General features: G+C 31.1%; 1 protein-coding gene across 1 annotated transcript; it reads left to right on the top strand.

The window, feature by feature from the left end:
• The first annotated feature begins 235 nt into the window (after positions 1–235).
• Positions 236–16196, top strand: LOC107368023 (endothelin-converting enzyme homolog). The gene is made up of 10 exons (XM_015935798.3): positions 236–459; positions 886–1600; positions 10575–10672; positions 10924–11483; positions 11605–11817; positions 11915–12809; positions 13063–13114; positions 14265–14457; positions 14933–15091; positions 15530–16196. The coding sequence occupies exons 2-10, from the start codon at positions 1065–1067 to the stop codon at positions 15713–15715; spliced, it is 2892 nt and encodes a 963-aa protein (XP_015791284.2). The 5' UTR covers positions 236–459; positions 886–1064; the 3' UTR covers positions 15716–16196.
• Positions 16197–16563: the final 367 nt, after the last annotated feature.

The raw sequence follows: 16563 nt of genomic DNA, 5'->3' as shown, positions 1-16563 counted from the left end.
AGCAAATTGTATGACAATTTGAAATAATTTAAAATCATTTAAAATTCAGTTTAACAATTTAACAATGAAATAAATTACAATCAATGCTCATCTTCATCTCATTGTTATCACTAAGCAACCAAAAATATCGACCAATGTCTTTATACTTACTGCTCATGAATCAGCTCATGAAATTTACCCATAAATGTGCTCATGGATTTGCTCATGAAAATTTGAAATGATGAATCTAAACTGAACAATTTGAGATTCATTTAGGTTGAGATAACTTGAGAGGAAAACATTGAACACAGAAAAGAAGTAAAAACTTGCAAATTTAAATATTGTTCAAAGTTGACATCGATACAAGTTTAATTGTAATTATGAGTTCAAGTACAATTTAACAAAAGAGTTAACCACAAAATCAACTAAACAATTAAACGATAAACAAATCAACAAGAATCAGTTAAACATCAACATTTAGTAAGTAACATTTTTCTTATTCACCAACAATTTGTTCAGCCTAAAGATTGTCTTATTTCTGGTTACCCGATCTTCTGGTAATTTGTCAAGTTTTATATTATATTTTGTGACCAAATTGCCTGATATTACAATTAACTGTTGAATAACTTTTGTTTTCCCTTTACAATTGATTATTGTTTTCCATCACTAAATTAACTATTGTTATTACCTGTTGATTGCTTTCAAGGTTCAAATATTGATTATTAAACTTGAATTGATCATCAGTAAATTGTGATTAACAACAGAGTAACCATTTCATATCCTTGAATGTGTATTAAACTGAAAATAATTGATATTTTTTTTGGACAAAATACAAAAACAAAAGACCAGAAAGTAGACTCTTCAATGGCTTTCAATGATTAACATTGATTTTGCTTTTTATTACAGTTTTCTGATGGAAAGTCATTTGGTTAACTTTAAACTGGTTCAATTGAGCGACAGTTAATTGAGATTGAACAATATTTTTGAAACATTTCATTGCAAATCATGAATATTTGGTAAAATTTCAATAGTTACAGTTTCATCTTCTTCATTCTTGATTGACTTTTGCATCTGTTGATTTGTTCATGTCTATGCCTGACTCTGAAAGGAAAACTCGACGATTTTCGAGTTTACGATTTGCCAACGGAAAGGTGACCAATCGTCCAGTTTCTCTTAATGAAAATAATCTCAATGAGAAGACATTCATTGTCATTGATGGACCATCGATAACGTTAAGTGACCAACCAACGGAACAATTGGATGAACAAGTGTTTCTGTCCTCAACATCTGCAGACAAAAAGAACCAGAAAGAAATGAATTACATGAAAGAATCAAGTTCCCACCCTGGATCACCACCTGTGATCACAGTCAGAGAAAGTTCATCAGCAACTGTCAACGAAAAGGATGACATAAGCCTTTACGGGACTCCTAAGGAGGAAATGGCTCCTGGATTTGGTGAAGCGAAAGCTTCCTTCATGAGACATCAGATTGAAGCTCTGTTTCAACCTTCGGACAATAAATTAGCAATGAAATTGTTTGGATCCAAGAAAGCTTTGATGAAAGAGCGACTTCGCCAAAAAGAGTCTGGTCACTGGATTATTCATCCTTGCAGTAATTTCAGGTATGTTAACCTAAGTCTATCTAATAGATGCGGTTGTCAAATGTTATTCAAATGTTAGATTGAAATCAACTTTTTTAAAGGAAAACTCAGCTCTTAGGTTTTCTCATTTCTAGAAAATTAAAAACAGAAATTGCTAAATTTGATTGGAACAAATTGCAAATGTGAAATTTTCATTTCAATAGATGAAAATTATTTGAATATTAAAGGTTATAAAATTATTCTTTGAATTGGTTTCTTTTTGAATCATCATGGGTTAAGGCTTACCAACTAGCAATTTCAATCATCAACTCTAATCCAACTGCTAACATTGACTTTTCAACCATTGATGGCAAATAGAGTCAAATAACATTTACTTCAGGATTCACGATAATCTCTTATTGGTTAGCATTTAAACAGTCAAGATTATTAGACTCGTTACATTGGTATTCTTGTGGAATATGAAATTTGAAGAGTTTTCAGTTCAATCTACAGATATTCCAATTGAAAAGGATTAGTAATTTGAGTGCAAAACTACTTTTCCTCAATTCCAAATCTGATGCGTTGACAACATTATTAGCGTTTTATAATCCATAGACTTTTGCCAGTAAATGCTAGTAGATGGGACCAACTTCAACCTCAAAATGAACCCAATGGTCAAATATGATGAATAAAATGATCTCAAGTTTTATTAATGTGGCCAATTGGTTGCAATATTAATGTAAAATAAGCCAATGGTTCCAATTTACCTAATAGTCGAGTTTATCAAGAAAATTGTCACTTAAATCTTTTGAGCAACTGTAGTTTGAACTGCATTAGGTATTGAATCAAATTGACTTTTGCCATCAAAAAGATCACTTGTTAAGCTAAACAGTCGTTTAATCAATTTATGATGATAATAATTCAAAATATAATGTAATGTAAGCCCATGAAGTCAGTTGAACTTTGATGTTAGTGAAACTCGCTTTTGTTAAACCTGTGAAAATGAACATCAAACCTTCCTTCAACAATCAAATATATTTTTAAACTATTAAAAAGCAAAGCTATAAGAAAATTTATCCAACAATATTAAACTGATTTAAATAAATTTGTAATTCAACTGTCTGAGTATTATGATTCAAAAACTGATGATTGTCATAGCCTTTGGTTTAAATTGAATTACATCTCATTTTAATAATCTTTACAGAAGTGTTTTTAAGTCAAGTTTTGATTGATTCATGACTCCTTTCATGATTTAGATGAAAATTATTGAACTGGTAAAATTTAAATATTGCCATTGCAATAGATGTAAGTGTTGAAATGAAATCAATTGGTATTAATATATTTCCACATAGTGAACAATGAACAAATGAATAACATTATTGTACTGTTTGTTCAATTGTTGCCATCAAAAAAACCATTATCCTTTCAACAATAATATTTGATTGAAAAAGCTTGGAAGACTTTTCATATCCAATTCAGAAGAAAATGTTTCATTCTTGAATTTCTATTTCCTCCTTCCTTTGGCCTGATGAATTGTACAAATGTAATTACTATTAATTATCAACTCTCAATTGTCTTGTAATAAGTCAACCTTTGACAAAACATTTGGCAAAACATTTCATATAACATTTGATATAACATTTGATGAAACATTTGATGTAATATTTGTTGTAACCCGGGTAGAGAAAAGTCATATTTGATGGTAAAAAAATTCATATGCATTCAAATACTTTCAATATGATACGTTAAATTCATGAGTTGCAATCAAATGCCTTTAAATGCTATTCTGCTATGCCATTGAATTATGACAAGAAAACTCCATTTTAGCGACTAATTCATAGATGAAATCAAAATTTCATAGAAAAACTTCACAATTTCAGTCATGAATTAAAAGAAATTCAAAGATGATTTTAATCAAAAATTTTTAATCGTGTTCAAATTCATAGTCTATTTCACTACACCAGAAAGTATTTTCACTATTCGGAATCGGAATTAGGACAATTTTATGCAGAATTTTTGTGACAGGAACAAGACATCTCTTATTCGTACATGTTATTTTCTTGAAGTGATGATGTTCATGTCTTGTTACTAACATTTTCAATATGTCATTCGTAGGTTTTTCATGGATGAAAAAATTATTAGTTTGATAAATTTTGTATTCATTTATCAAAGCGTAAGCGTCATTTATGATTTGATCATCTTTGGCAGCGACCACGAAAAATAAAATTTTTCCAAAATGTACACTTTCATCATTACCAAAATATGATACATGAAAACTGGCTGATTTTCGTTTTCTCTTGTATGATTCACTATGGAAGACTTCGGAACGGATTCGCAATCGTTGAGTTTTCAAATAAATTCCGCTACTGAACTCAGTCACATTGGCATTTCTTAGTAATCGAAGAACATGAACATCATTGATCGGAGTTTGCTCAAGATTATCAATGAAAACTGAAGAGTTACATGTGTGAACTTGCAGTTCCTTTGGAATTCCAGGTATCTGGTAAAATCTTGATTCAGATACTAAATGAGCTTTTCTTTTTCTCTCCATGTATGCTTTAACTATTTGATTACTGAACCCTCTTGTTCCATGCATGTTTTTCTTTAATTGATAAATGAAACTTTCATAAACAAAGGCAGAAAAGTTTTGTAAACAACCAATATCATCAGCCATACTTGGAATATGCTGCATGAAATGTATATTTGGATTCATTGATTCCAATTGATAAATTTGTTGATGAGCAGAAGCAAAAACGTCCAAAATTATTTGTGACTTTTCTATATCATGCATGGTTAGATTATTCCTGCATAGAATTTTTATCCCAAATGAAAGAATTAAAATTAATGCTAAATGGTCAGCTGGAATACAGCCATGAAAAATTGGCGGTAGCAGAAACAGCCATGATTTAAAGACGTGAGCTTTGAAATTTGCCAGTTCATGTAAGGTTTCCGGACGCCTTTTGAAATCATGGGGGAAAGAAATCTTTCTCAAATGATCAGAAGTTGTTTCTTTAACTGTTCTATTTGAAAATGGTTTATGCTGAAGTAGATTTTTAAAAACCCCAATAAGAATACAATGCATCCAATCTATTGGTGTTTGTGACGGGACATCCATGATACTTGAAAGAACTGTCGGGCCTTTTATACCCCGGTACGGTCTTTGTCTGATCACTGCTCTTCTAGCATAATCCATGTATGATTGTGATGTTCTCATGATAAAATCGCTGGAATTTATGTACTTATACACATGTTTTCTTGTATTCGCTCTTGTCGTCACACTTTCTCCACGATGCAAACAATAAGGACATCCAAAATATCCATTAAATTGTTTGATATTCAAAGACTTTGCCTTTGCCACAGCATCCATGATAATTAGTCCAAGTTTGATTTCAAAAGTCCAACTTACATTTTCATGTATGATTTCCAAAACTTCATGTTGGTTACTTCTATATTGGTTTATGAAACTATTTTGCCAAACATCGTCATGATCAGGTTTTGCCTTACCACAATATAATGCAATTAGTCCAACATTTTCTTCTTTGTAACGAGAATGTACCGGTAATTCCGCTATGCAGAAGCTGATTGGTGTGATAAAATCTCGTGTTGATTTAGTTATTTTTGCATCATCATTATTTATCATGAGTGTTATACGAAAATCAGATGTATTTTGTTGCGTTTCACTCCAAATTCGCTTATAAAAAGATGATGTCAGCAAACTATCATGTCTGTTCAGCCCATGCATGAAAGAATCCATGTTTCGTGAAATAATACTTCTGAGTGTATCAGACAGGTCAAAAACATGCATTGTTCCATGTTTTCCATTACATGTATGATTGAAATCATTCGTAAAAGTATTGGACGAATCACAATATATCTGTTTCCATGAATGGATCTGGAAATCTTGATGAATACTTAATAAATCTTTGAAATTTTTCGGTAATGAAACTGGTTTACTTGAAGCCAAGAATCGGATCAATGCATAAACTTTGGTTGTTTGTTCATTGGAAAGTTGACAGTTGCTCAGAACATTATGGATAAGCAGATTCCATGCATGTGAATTAGCTGTCGACGGAATTTCCAATGATATCATACTATCTTCATCACTGGCTATTTCAGATGCATTATGATAATCATCAAACACATCAAATTCATGTATGTTTTCATCGTTCTGATCAGAATCAGAAGTATCATAACTGGAAATGTTGATTCTACCCAAATTCGGGTACCTTCTGTTCCATGATGAAACAGGCATCACGCAATTGCACAAAAGATTAGATAAGATATGGAAGCGGAAATTGATCACAACCTATACTTTTTATAATCACAGATATTTTAATTTTGTTGAGTTAACATTGTTTCTATTTATAACGTGGTGAAATTATTTCAACTGAATTTCATGAGCTATCAGCATCATGCCTGGACATAAACGGAAACGAATTGGAATAAATGGTAAGTAGAAGCGAGTTGAACTTTGTATATTTAAATACTAACATTGGTTTTTTGTTATTTCACAGATGATTCTGACGATCAATCAGCTGTAAGCACATGTTCATCACAGAGTGAAAGTAAGTATGCGATTTCATACATGATATTCTAATAACCTCAATGAAAATTAGGAATGAGACTTTCAGCTAGATTACGAGATAATAATACAAGATCAAGAAATGGACAAGAACAAACAGATGTGACCATGGATGAAATTTTGAGAACCATAACTGGAATCAAAAAAAACATTCATGAAATGAATAGGAAAATTGACTCAATAATAGAAAATCAAAAGAAATCACAAGAAAATGCAATCAAGGATCAGCCTGACTTGATAAACAGATATGATTCTAAACAAGCTAAAAAACAAATAGAAGAAAAAGTTGTTTCGAAATTGTTTAAAAGACGCGAAGATAAATTGGTAAGTTATTATCATACATTTTATTGTTATTTTCATAAGTGTGTTTACATTTTCACTCATGAAATATCATAATCAAACAGTGGAAGAAAAGTATTGAAAGTTTGAAGATCCCTGGCTTGGATGAATCTAAATTATCAGCTATAAAAGATATACTCTCAGATCTCCCAACTTGCCCTACTTCGCTTCCACGGCAAATCGCTAACCTGATTTGGGAGAAATCATACATGGAACGTAGGCTTTTAGGACCGATTCTAAGAAACGCTCATGGTAATGAAAAGAATCTTTATATTGATCAAACTGAAGAACAGAAATTGAGAGGTTTGTGTATGTTTTTAAAGTTTCATTCACGGCTCTAAAACTTCATCAAATTTCTTTGTAGACATACTCAATTTCATAACTCCAGTTTACACGGATAAAACTGTCTGGCGTGTTCTCGTTCGTGATCCTATCAATCAATATATGCGGAATGAAAAGTATAAAAAAACACTTGTTGAAAAACTAGCAACATGCATGGAAGACCCGCATCTTGACCAGACGCCAGCATCTTCTCCAACGAGAAGTGATTATTCATACACGGATTCTCGAAATCATAGATCGAAAAAGAATCGAGATAATTCATACGAACGCAATACAAATGAAAGAAATGATCGAAACATGCATGACAATCACAATGATAGACGTGAAAAAAGACGGACAGGTTACAATGATTCAAGTAGATCCCAACGTAGAGGGAACTACTAAATCATGTATGCCTAGCTATATTCGTTCAGTTTCATGCATGAAAGCTCTTGATCATACATATATTGCCTGCGCAAGTCAAGTAAAAGGAAATTTGAACGCATGCGTGTTTCTTAATAGAATTTAGACAACATTCGATTATTTTCTATTTTCTACTCATTGGGTTAATTTCATCAATTTTTCATTCAGTTTTTTTCATTTTCTGGTGTTTTTTATTGTTTTATTTTGAGTTTTTTTTTGTTGAATTTTCAATATAAGTGCTTAGAGCAAACAGTCATTCAATCTACATTCGGGAAATTCATCAATCATGCCTAGAATTGATAAAAAAAGGAACAGGTTCAGCGGTGAGTTTTTCATACATTTTAAATTGATTTTACATTTATTCCTTATTTATTTATTTCATCTATTTATTTTTAATTTCACTCATTTAAATCAATATTTATCATTTTCATTCCTTTTTCATGAAAGATTTTGACTCGAGTGTGTCATCTATTAAATCAGTTAAGTCAGTTGACTCCAGAAACCGATCATGTAAGTATCACCGAATTTCGCATGATTTATCCAACTCATTCATGAATTCTCTTTTTCTTTTTTTTCAGTCCGCCATTCAACTCCTAAGAGACACAGAAGTGATCCAACACCTTCAACATCCAGGGAAGTTATGAGATCATGCGAGAATTGTAAAAATCTGGAGAGAAAAATAGATTCGCAGATCTTGGCCATAAATGAAATAAAATTGAACACCAGACAAATCGTTTCATCCGTCGCTAAATTGGTTGAGGATAGAATAGAAAGCAAACTTAGAATTACCACTGTAAAGCCAGCTGACGCTAAAAAAGTAGCAGAAAATGAATTGTCAAATAAAATCATGGAGAAAAGAGCAAATCCAAAGGTGAGTTTTCAAATTCATGCACATATTTCTTTATTCATCAATGTTTTCTCCAATTCTTACATGAAACAGTGGAGGAAAAACCTTGAAAAATTGCACATTGATGGTGTCGTTCATGAACAACTTGTGAAGTTACAAGAAATTTATCGAGGCAGGACAACAAAACCAAGCAAGTTATCACTCGATATAGCGAGAGTCTTATGGAAAAAGGATTTCATTAGCGCACATATAATTGGACCTGCATCAAGCAGTAATCGCTCAAAAGATCGCAAAAAGGTTTTGCCATATCATGAAGAAGAAAAGTTGAAATGTAAGTCTCATGCATGATCCAATCTTAGAATTCTTGAATGTTTCATGAAAAAAGTCACTTTATATTTATCATGTATGATTTTTCTTTTCTAGCTGCTTTGGAAGTATTTTCTTCAACATTCATGCGTGATAATGAGTGGCATTGGTTTGTCCGTGATCCTATCAATCAGGCTACAAGAGATCCTCGCACTAATTGGACAAGAGAAGGAGATGATTCTCTCGACCGTTATTTAGAAAATTTAGATGATATTATTGAGGGCGAAGGATCAAGCAAGAAAGCTAAAAATGATAAAGAAAAGAGTGCAAAGGAAAAAGAAAAAGAAAAGTCTAAAGATGATAAAAGTAAATCAGAAAAATCAAGAAAGTCAAAAGAAGGGGAAAAAGATGAAACCGATACTGAATCTACTAAATCCACTCATGATAATAACAAGACAAAGAAAGATAAAAAGGCTAAAAATAGTGGAAACGATAAAAACATACATGATAGTGCTAAAACAAATAAGAAAAGCAAGGGAAAAGATCATGATGAAGATGAAGAAGAAAGTGGTGAAAGCGACGGAGATAATTCCAAACAAAATAAAGTTAAAAAGGGAAAAGATCATGATGATGATAAAATAAATGATGATGATGATGCCAGCAATCATCCAGACCAAGACTAAGTCTAAATTTGACATCATAAATGGTGAAACAATTCATTCATGTCACCACAATTCAAAACAATTTTCACGTTTCAATATCAATTAATTCATATATGATTCAGACACTAATCAATTCAAAAAAACAAAAGTACAAATTTCTCAAGTGATTCATACTTGTGTAACAAAAATCAGACATGATCTCAATTCAAAATCGTAATTAACTGTGATTTCCTTAGATCTCAAAAAGGCAAACTATTTTCATACATAGAAAAATTAAAAGCCTCTATTTTGTATTACATTTATAACTGATTCGAAGAATAAAATTCTTTTTCATGACTTCTTTTTTCTTAATTTCTTGACTGAAAAAGTTTCAATCAAGAATCCACATAGAAAAAATACATGAAATCTATCCATGCATACATGATTTTTGATTCTCATGTATGTAAATGATTTGTCAGTGGCTGCTTCATCCATTCCAAATTTTTCGGGTAGAGATTTCATCGCATATTAAATTGTTAATTGCTGTCTCTTTTCCACCATTATTTAAGAATTGATCCATACATATGTGATTAATGATTTTCTTGAATCAAATGCTGGAGAAAAATTGACTGAATTCATCTTTGGCCTGAATAATATTCTGTTCATGCATGTTTTCATTTTTACATCCATGTTTCGGGAATGATATTGAAATCTAATGTATGCTCAGAAAAAACATTATGTTTATCATGTCCCAATAAACTAAATTGCATTATATACTATTTAATAGAATTAACTTCTATTACAATCAAGGTTTTCATGTATGGATTTTCTGAAAAAAAGAATTACATTTATGATCAGGTGCAATTCTCTAAAATTCATGAACAACTGAAGCATTTTATTGTAAAAAATGCTATTGGTTTGTTATATTGCAAGTATTAAGAAGTATTTGATAATATTAAAATTTTGAATTCATGTATGATCATGAACGAAAGTAACAAAACCATACATGAATCACAAATATCTTAAGTATACAAAATTTTTCCACATATTTAAGTAGTAAATAATAATATTTAATACATATTTGAGTGTATTTCTATAGTAAAGTTGTTGTAAAATAATGCGTAATTACGTATGAATTAAATACGTATCAAATTCGTTTTTTTTAGTCCCGGGAACAAATTGTCTGATTGTTACAATCTGTTTGCTGATGTTTAGTTATAGTTAAGTTTTTCTTGAGCTGTTGGTATTATATTTCAATGATATTGCCTATTTAAAATTGTTCAGATCTTTGTTAATAACAATAATATATTGTTATATGTAGTTCAATGTCAATTGGCTCAGTCATTTTTTACCTTCACAATGAAAATAGCAATCAATTAATCGATTTAAACATGGCTATAACTGTAAAGGTAAACAGGAATACTATAAGTTAATATTGATAATGATTATATTTGCACAAGATGTTACCATTAGTTGCTTCATCGCAATCAAATCACATTGAATTGTAAAGATTGAATCAATTTTGTTTCATTTTTTTCTCCTATTTTTCATCTACAGTTTAACCTGTTTCATGAGGAAGGGTGAACGTGGTTGTACAACAATATTAATAAGCCTTATAATTATTATAATCATTCTTGTATCACTATTATCATATTGTAAGTAATCAATTCTAATACTAATCAATTTTAATACTAAACAGTAAATTCACGTTACGATTAAAGGCTTAGAGTGGGATCAATAGATGGCATTGTGTGTTATAAGAAACGCGCTAATTCAATGGGTTAAATGTTCATTCATTAGATGGGGCTAATTGAAAATTAAGCGCGGGTTTACTGTTTTGTTTTGTTATTGTAAATTGTTCAAACTAATTGAGTTTTTTTACTTGTTTTAATTTTATGTTTAATAGTGCTTATTGTATCCCACAAGCAATCTAATTATGTAACTCAAATGAAAAACCTTTGCCTAACTCCGGGTTGTGTTAAAGCAGCATCCTCCATTTTATCACGGTTAGACGTTACAGTTGATCCTTGCCATGATTTTTATTCATTTGCCTGTGGTTCCTTTGTTAAAATGAGAACAGTTCCTGATCATTTGTCAACTTACGACATGTTGCAACAAATGGAGGAAGTGTCAACCATTGAGATGAGAAAATTTTTTGAATCAAATATCAGCTCATCAGACGGTATTGCCATTGGGAAGGCGAAGATTTTTTATGCTTCTTGTATCGACGATAAATCCTCCAACAATGATACTGAAATTGTTTCAGCCCTCATTGAAACTATTGTACATTCAACTGGACCCTGGCCATTGTTGGATAGTTTAATTTACAACCGTAGTCCAAGTGAAATTAAACCTCCGCCATTAGAAGAACGCATTTTGGACACTTTTATATATCAAGTTCAATCTCTATTTCGAATAACCATTTTGCCTGAGATTTTACCTAATGCCACTAGAAATGATCTTTGCGTAAGTTTAAACCTTCATTACAACTTTTTTGTTTCAAATCAAGCATTCAAATATTTTTTTTATCAACACAAAACGAGAATACTCAAGCAACCTATAGTTTAATAATGCTAATGTCTTTCAGCTATCTATTGGACGAACTGTGATTGAAGATGAATATCTTGTTAATCCCAACAAGACAGCAAAATACGATGAATACAAGGCTCTCTACAAAGAGTATCATATCAAAATGATGGAAAAATTGGCTTCCCTATTAGTTGGAGATGAGATTAAACTATCAGCTGAACACATCAGTGAAATCGATGCTGTAATTGATTTTGAAATGGAGTTTGGAAAGGTAAATCTCAATCAGCCTATTGCTTTGCTTCCAAATTAAGCCTACTATAAATTAATTGTTTTTTTTGTTTTTTTCCTGTAACTTTACCTTACCCTAGTTAACAGCGCAGGATTTTGCTGAATCAAATAACAATGATACCTCCAATATTAATAATAATGTTAATAGTCCTGTTAATAATAATGTAAATAATTCTGAGTCTCGTCCACCACGACCATTGATATCAATTAACGACTTTGCAAATAATTTTACTTCAATTCAATGGCAACTTATATTTGGTAAACTTTCCTCAATCTCAGGTGTAAATATTTCAGATCTGTGTATGGAGAAAGAAGAATACTTGGTTAAAATGAATGAACTGATTCCCAAATATTCTCTTCGAACGATTGACAATTACATCTGTTGGTCTATATTAGCCCAATTCATTGACTACCTTGGTCCCTCATTTCGCCGACTTCAGGTTGAATTTCGACGTCGAGTGCCCGAGATTCGTGTAACAGAGCAAAATCGTATCTTCTTTTCCCGGTGGAAGGAATGTGTTTACATCACAACTCGAATCTTGCCTATTCCTTCATCTCACCTTTACCTGGCTCATAAACCTGACCATGTAACTTCTGCAGCAATAAGAGTTAACCTGATGTTAAAAGAAATCAAAGACGCAATGTATCATATAATTGATTCACAAGAATGGTTGGATGAATCTAATTCCGAACCAAACAGTAACAATGTCAGGACCATTTTAAAAAAAAGAATTGCCGATTCATCTTTATTAGTTGGTTTACCCGATTACCTGTTGGATCGGCAAACGCTGGATGAACAATATAAAGATTTACACCTCTCTATGGATCAAGTTTTCATCAACAATTGGCTTAATTTAACGCGACATGAGAAAATATTGGAACTGTCTCGTATTGGATTAACAGCGGAGAAAAATCCATTCTACAATTCACCAACTGAGGCCAATGCTTTCTATGATTGGAACATCAAAATGATTAGTTAGTGGAAATTTTTTGCAAACCCAATCTTTACAATTTACTTTCTGTCATCTTCATGTTTAACATAATAATACAACACTAATTCAATGCAAACATTGAATTAACAAGAGAAACCCAGTTTATGCATTTATTAACAATATATTTACATAATCTAGTTTATTATAGTCCAATAGCCTCTTTATTAATGAACTAATTGTTTGCTTTTCTTTCTTTCTCTTTTTACTTCGATAACAATTATCACCATCACAATCAGCCTTTCCTCTTGGTATTTTGCATGAACCAATAATTAGCGAAGGTCGACCAAAGTAAGTTACAAATCTAATTTAATATTCAAATAAAATCAAAACAATCAACTGTTGTCAGCTAGTTTTCAAATTTTCATTCACCTTCTAACCCTGGTTATAAACCCTGGATATGCTTAATAAGAGTGTTTAATTTTAATGCTCGACTTGGTCAACATCATTGGGCAGAAAGTATGTTTGCAATTTTGGAATCATTGATTAGTTAATCTTTACTAGTGTCAATTTGATTTCATTGTAATAAATGTTAGCACACCCAATTACAATAACTGTACAATAATTTGATTACCTTACTTGGTGTAGGGATAACATTAGCCTTTGTTAGATTTTTGGGTTTCTGGTTCTTCAAATCTGATGGCTTTTATTTACTTACAACTAATTAAGACACTAATACAGATCGTTAATCTCACCACGTTTTGATCGTTACCCTAGTTTTTATTATCTAAACGTGATATATAAGGTTTAAGGTGATCATGTTTGAGAAATTACTTCTTCAGAAGCCAGAATTAATCAGATTAACGAAAAGAAAGAGGAAAAGAGCAGCAAAAAAGACAATTTAGATTGAATTAGCTTTTACAATTAAAAGTAGATCCCAATGTGAACATTATTTAAGGTTCAACTCATTTGATTCACATTGTCAAATCTTTTGAGATGATCATGATTGCCATTGTAGTTATGTTAATGACGATGAAGATAAGGATCAGTCAACTTGGATTCGCATTGATATATCAATCTACAATTTATTTATTTATTGCCACTTTCTTAAGCTTTTTTAGGATAATCTTTGCTAACAATTAGACAATCAGCTATTAACAACTAATGGTAAATTAATACCAGTTAAATATTCAAATTAACGATCAGTCAGCAATTCTTATGTATCAATACTAATTACATGAATTAAAATTGCATGAGAAAGTTACTTCATTGTCTCTCCACATATTCAGGAATAGTGATAGTGTTTTAACAAAGCCAGGTTTCAACGTTTTTTCATGATTTGTTTCAAGATTCTGATTTAATTCACCATTTAACCTTCTATGAATTAAACACACTCATTAAAGTCAAATTTGTTTGGCCGTAAATAAATTCAACAGTTAAATTACTCGGGTATTGAAAATTGTTGATTTGGTTCTGATTTATCCTTTTTCATTTTTTCTAGATTCTTGGACTACTCAACATTAGGACATATTCTTGGTCATGAAATTGGCCATTCACTGGATAGAGAGCCAGACACCGACAATACAACTGGCATTAATTGGTGGCCATACGAGTTGAAAACTGAATATGAAAGAAGAGCTCGATGTTTTGCTGATCAATATTCAACTTACAAGATCGACTTAATCAATGAATTTGTGAGTCTAATGTACATTTCTTTCCATACCAGAATATGCATTATTGAATCATCATTTAAAGTCAGACAGCAATTATTGATGTAAATATCGATCATCTAATCACTTGCATTAATATTGTACTCGCAACAATTGTTACTATTTATTGCTAACAATATAATACATTTTGGTTTAGCAATACCAGAAAAGGGAGAAACGAGAATCAAATTTAACCAAAAAATCTAACAATGTTAATATGTTGAGTAAATTATCGGTTGATAGGAAGCACATTTACAGCAATTTAGATGTCTATTTTGACTTACTGTGATTATGTTGAAAACAGTTATTAAATCAATTGTTTGTTTCCATATCTCATAGAAACGCATTATTTTGTCTATGTCTTTATCCAACAGTGTTAATATCTGCAAATAATGTATCAACTTTTTACACAATAATCCAATTTTGTTTAATCAATTATTCATTCAATTGTTTGTTTCAGGTTAATGGTAACAATACTTTGACTGAAAATATTTGCGACTTTGTTGGACTTCAACAAGCATACCTGGCCTGGTCTAGGAGCACAATTGATCAGAAAACCCAATTACCTGGTTTAACTAATTATTCAAGTGATCAATTATTTTTCCTTCAATATGGTCAAGTAAGCTAATTAAATTAAGGAAAAAGGACAAGAAAAACAAATAACAATTAAGAAGAATAAAGTAAGCAAAGAGGAAAAAACAGAAACAGAGCAAAGGACAATATCCAGAGAAACATTGAACAAAACATTGTCAAACAAAGTTTATCACCATGATAATCATTAATTCATTGTAATCATTTCTTATTAAATTATCTAAAACAAGAGCAGCAATTATTACGACGACAATTTAATCTTGAATGAAAGAAAAATTTTCACAGCAAATATTTTTCAAAAACACCAAATCCTAGCAGATTTAAGATGATATTTGAATAATCTTTTGACACTTTCCTTATTTCTTGTCCCATTTTTCATCGTTGAACCTTTTTAATCGATTTTCTAATTATCTTTTTGATTAATCACTTTTTTCTCGACTAAACCAACAATCAATTTGAATTGCAGGTCTTCTGTGAAGTGGCGACACCTGATGGTTATTTGAAGAACCTATTGACTGATCCTCATTCTCCAGGAAAATTCAGAGCTAATGGAGTGTTGGTTAATACACCGCAATTTGCCAAAGCATTTAATTGTCCACTTGGAACACCAATGAATCCAGTTGGTAAATGTAAATTATGGTCACTCGAGTAGTTCACTGTTAATCATTTGGCTGGGCCAAATTAATTGTAACCATAGTCAACAAGTAGCTTGATACTCATCTATCATTAGTTGAAGGACGAAACATTTTATCCGTAATTTTTCCTCTCTTCACTCGTTCATTACCATCTTTTAATTGTTATTACATATAATTGTTATTGCTATTGATATTGTTTTTACTGTAATCTAAGTTATTCCTCGTTGGGAAAATTGATTTTACCCTTTTGGGTCTACAATGGTTTGGAATGCAATACATTTTTGATTCTTTTCTTGTCTTGTTTCTACGGTTATTGGTTATTGATTGTTAATGTTGACTGTTTCCAATGAACTGATTGATAATCATTTTAACTTTAATAACTGCCAAATATTCATCAACATTTAAATAGGAATCAATTGCCCGAAAAAAGTTAATAAAAGCTTATTGTACGTTTCATTTGACTTTTCAGTTAAAATAAATTTACCTTTCTAATTATTATTGGTTTAACCCAGTGATTTGCTTTTAGCCCTTTTACCCTTCCCTGTCCAGTTCGATCATCAATTGATTTAAATTGAATAAACATGAATTGTCCTATTATGAGTTGATTTTTGAGTTATGCTTAAACAATTGGTGTAATCAATAGTTTATTTCAAGTCTTTAGTAGTAATACAAGTTTTATATTACAAATATAAATGTAATATTATTTGAAAGAAAATTAAAGAGCAGAGAAACATCACAATCAACAATCCAGTCATTACCAGGTTTAGGTAACCTTAATTGTTTTGTTAGTTTACTTCAAGTTTCTCAATTCATTAATCAAACAGTGTTTTACTATTAAACTCTTGTGTGTTGAATCCTTAAAGTA

This window comes from Tetranychus urticae, chromosome 2 (assembly GCF_039701765.1).
Source record: "Tetranychus urticae isolate SD_2017Ah chromosome 2, NJAU_TeUrti_SD_1.0, whole genome shotgun sequence".
NCBI classification, from domain to species: Eukaryota; Metazoa; Arthropoda; class Arachnida; order Trombidiformes; family Tetranychidae; genus Tetranychus; species Tetranychus urticae.
This window is presented reverse-complemented; position numbering and strand designations above follow the sequence as displayed.

What these genes read in the sequence shown, in the direction of transcription:
- LOC107368023 (XM_015935798.3), top strand. Translation starts at nt 1,065, where the DNA reads ATGTCTATGCCTGACTCTGAAAGGAAAACTCGACGATTTTCGAGTTTA. An exon ending in TGTATCACTATTATCATATT is followed by an intron (nt 10,673 to 10,923) that starts GTAAGTAATCAA and finishes TATGTTTAATAG; the next exon opens with TGCTTATTGTATCCCACAAG. An exon ending in TCGACTTAATCAATGAATTT is followed by an intron (nt 14,458 to 14,932) that starts GTGAGTCTAATG and finishes TGTTTGTTTCAG; the next exon opens with GTTAATGGTAACAATACTTT.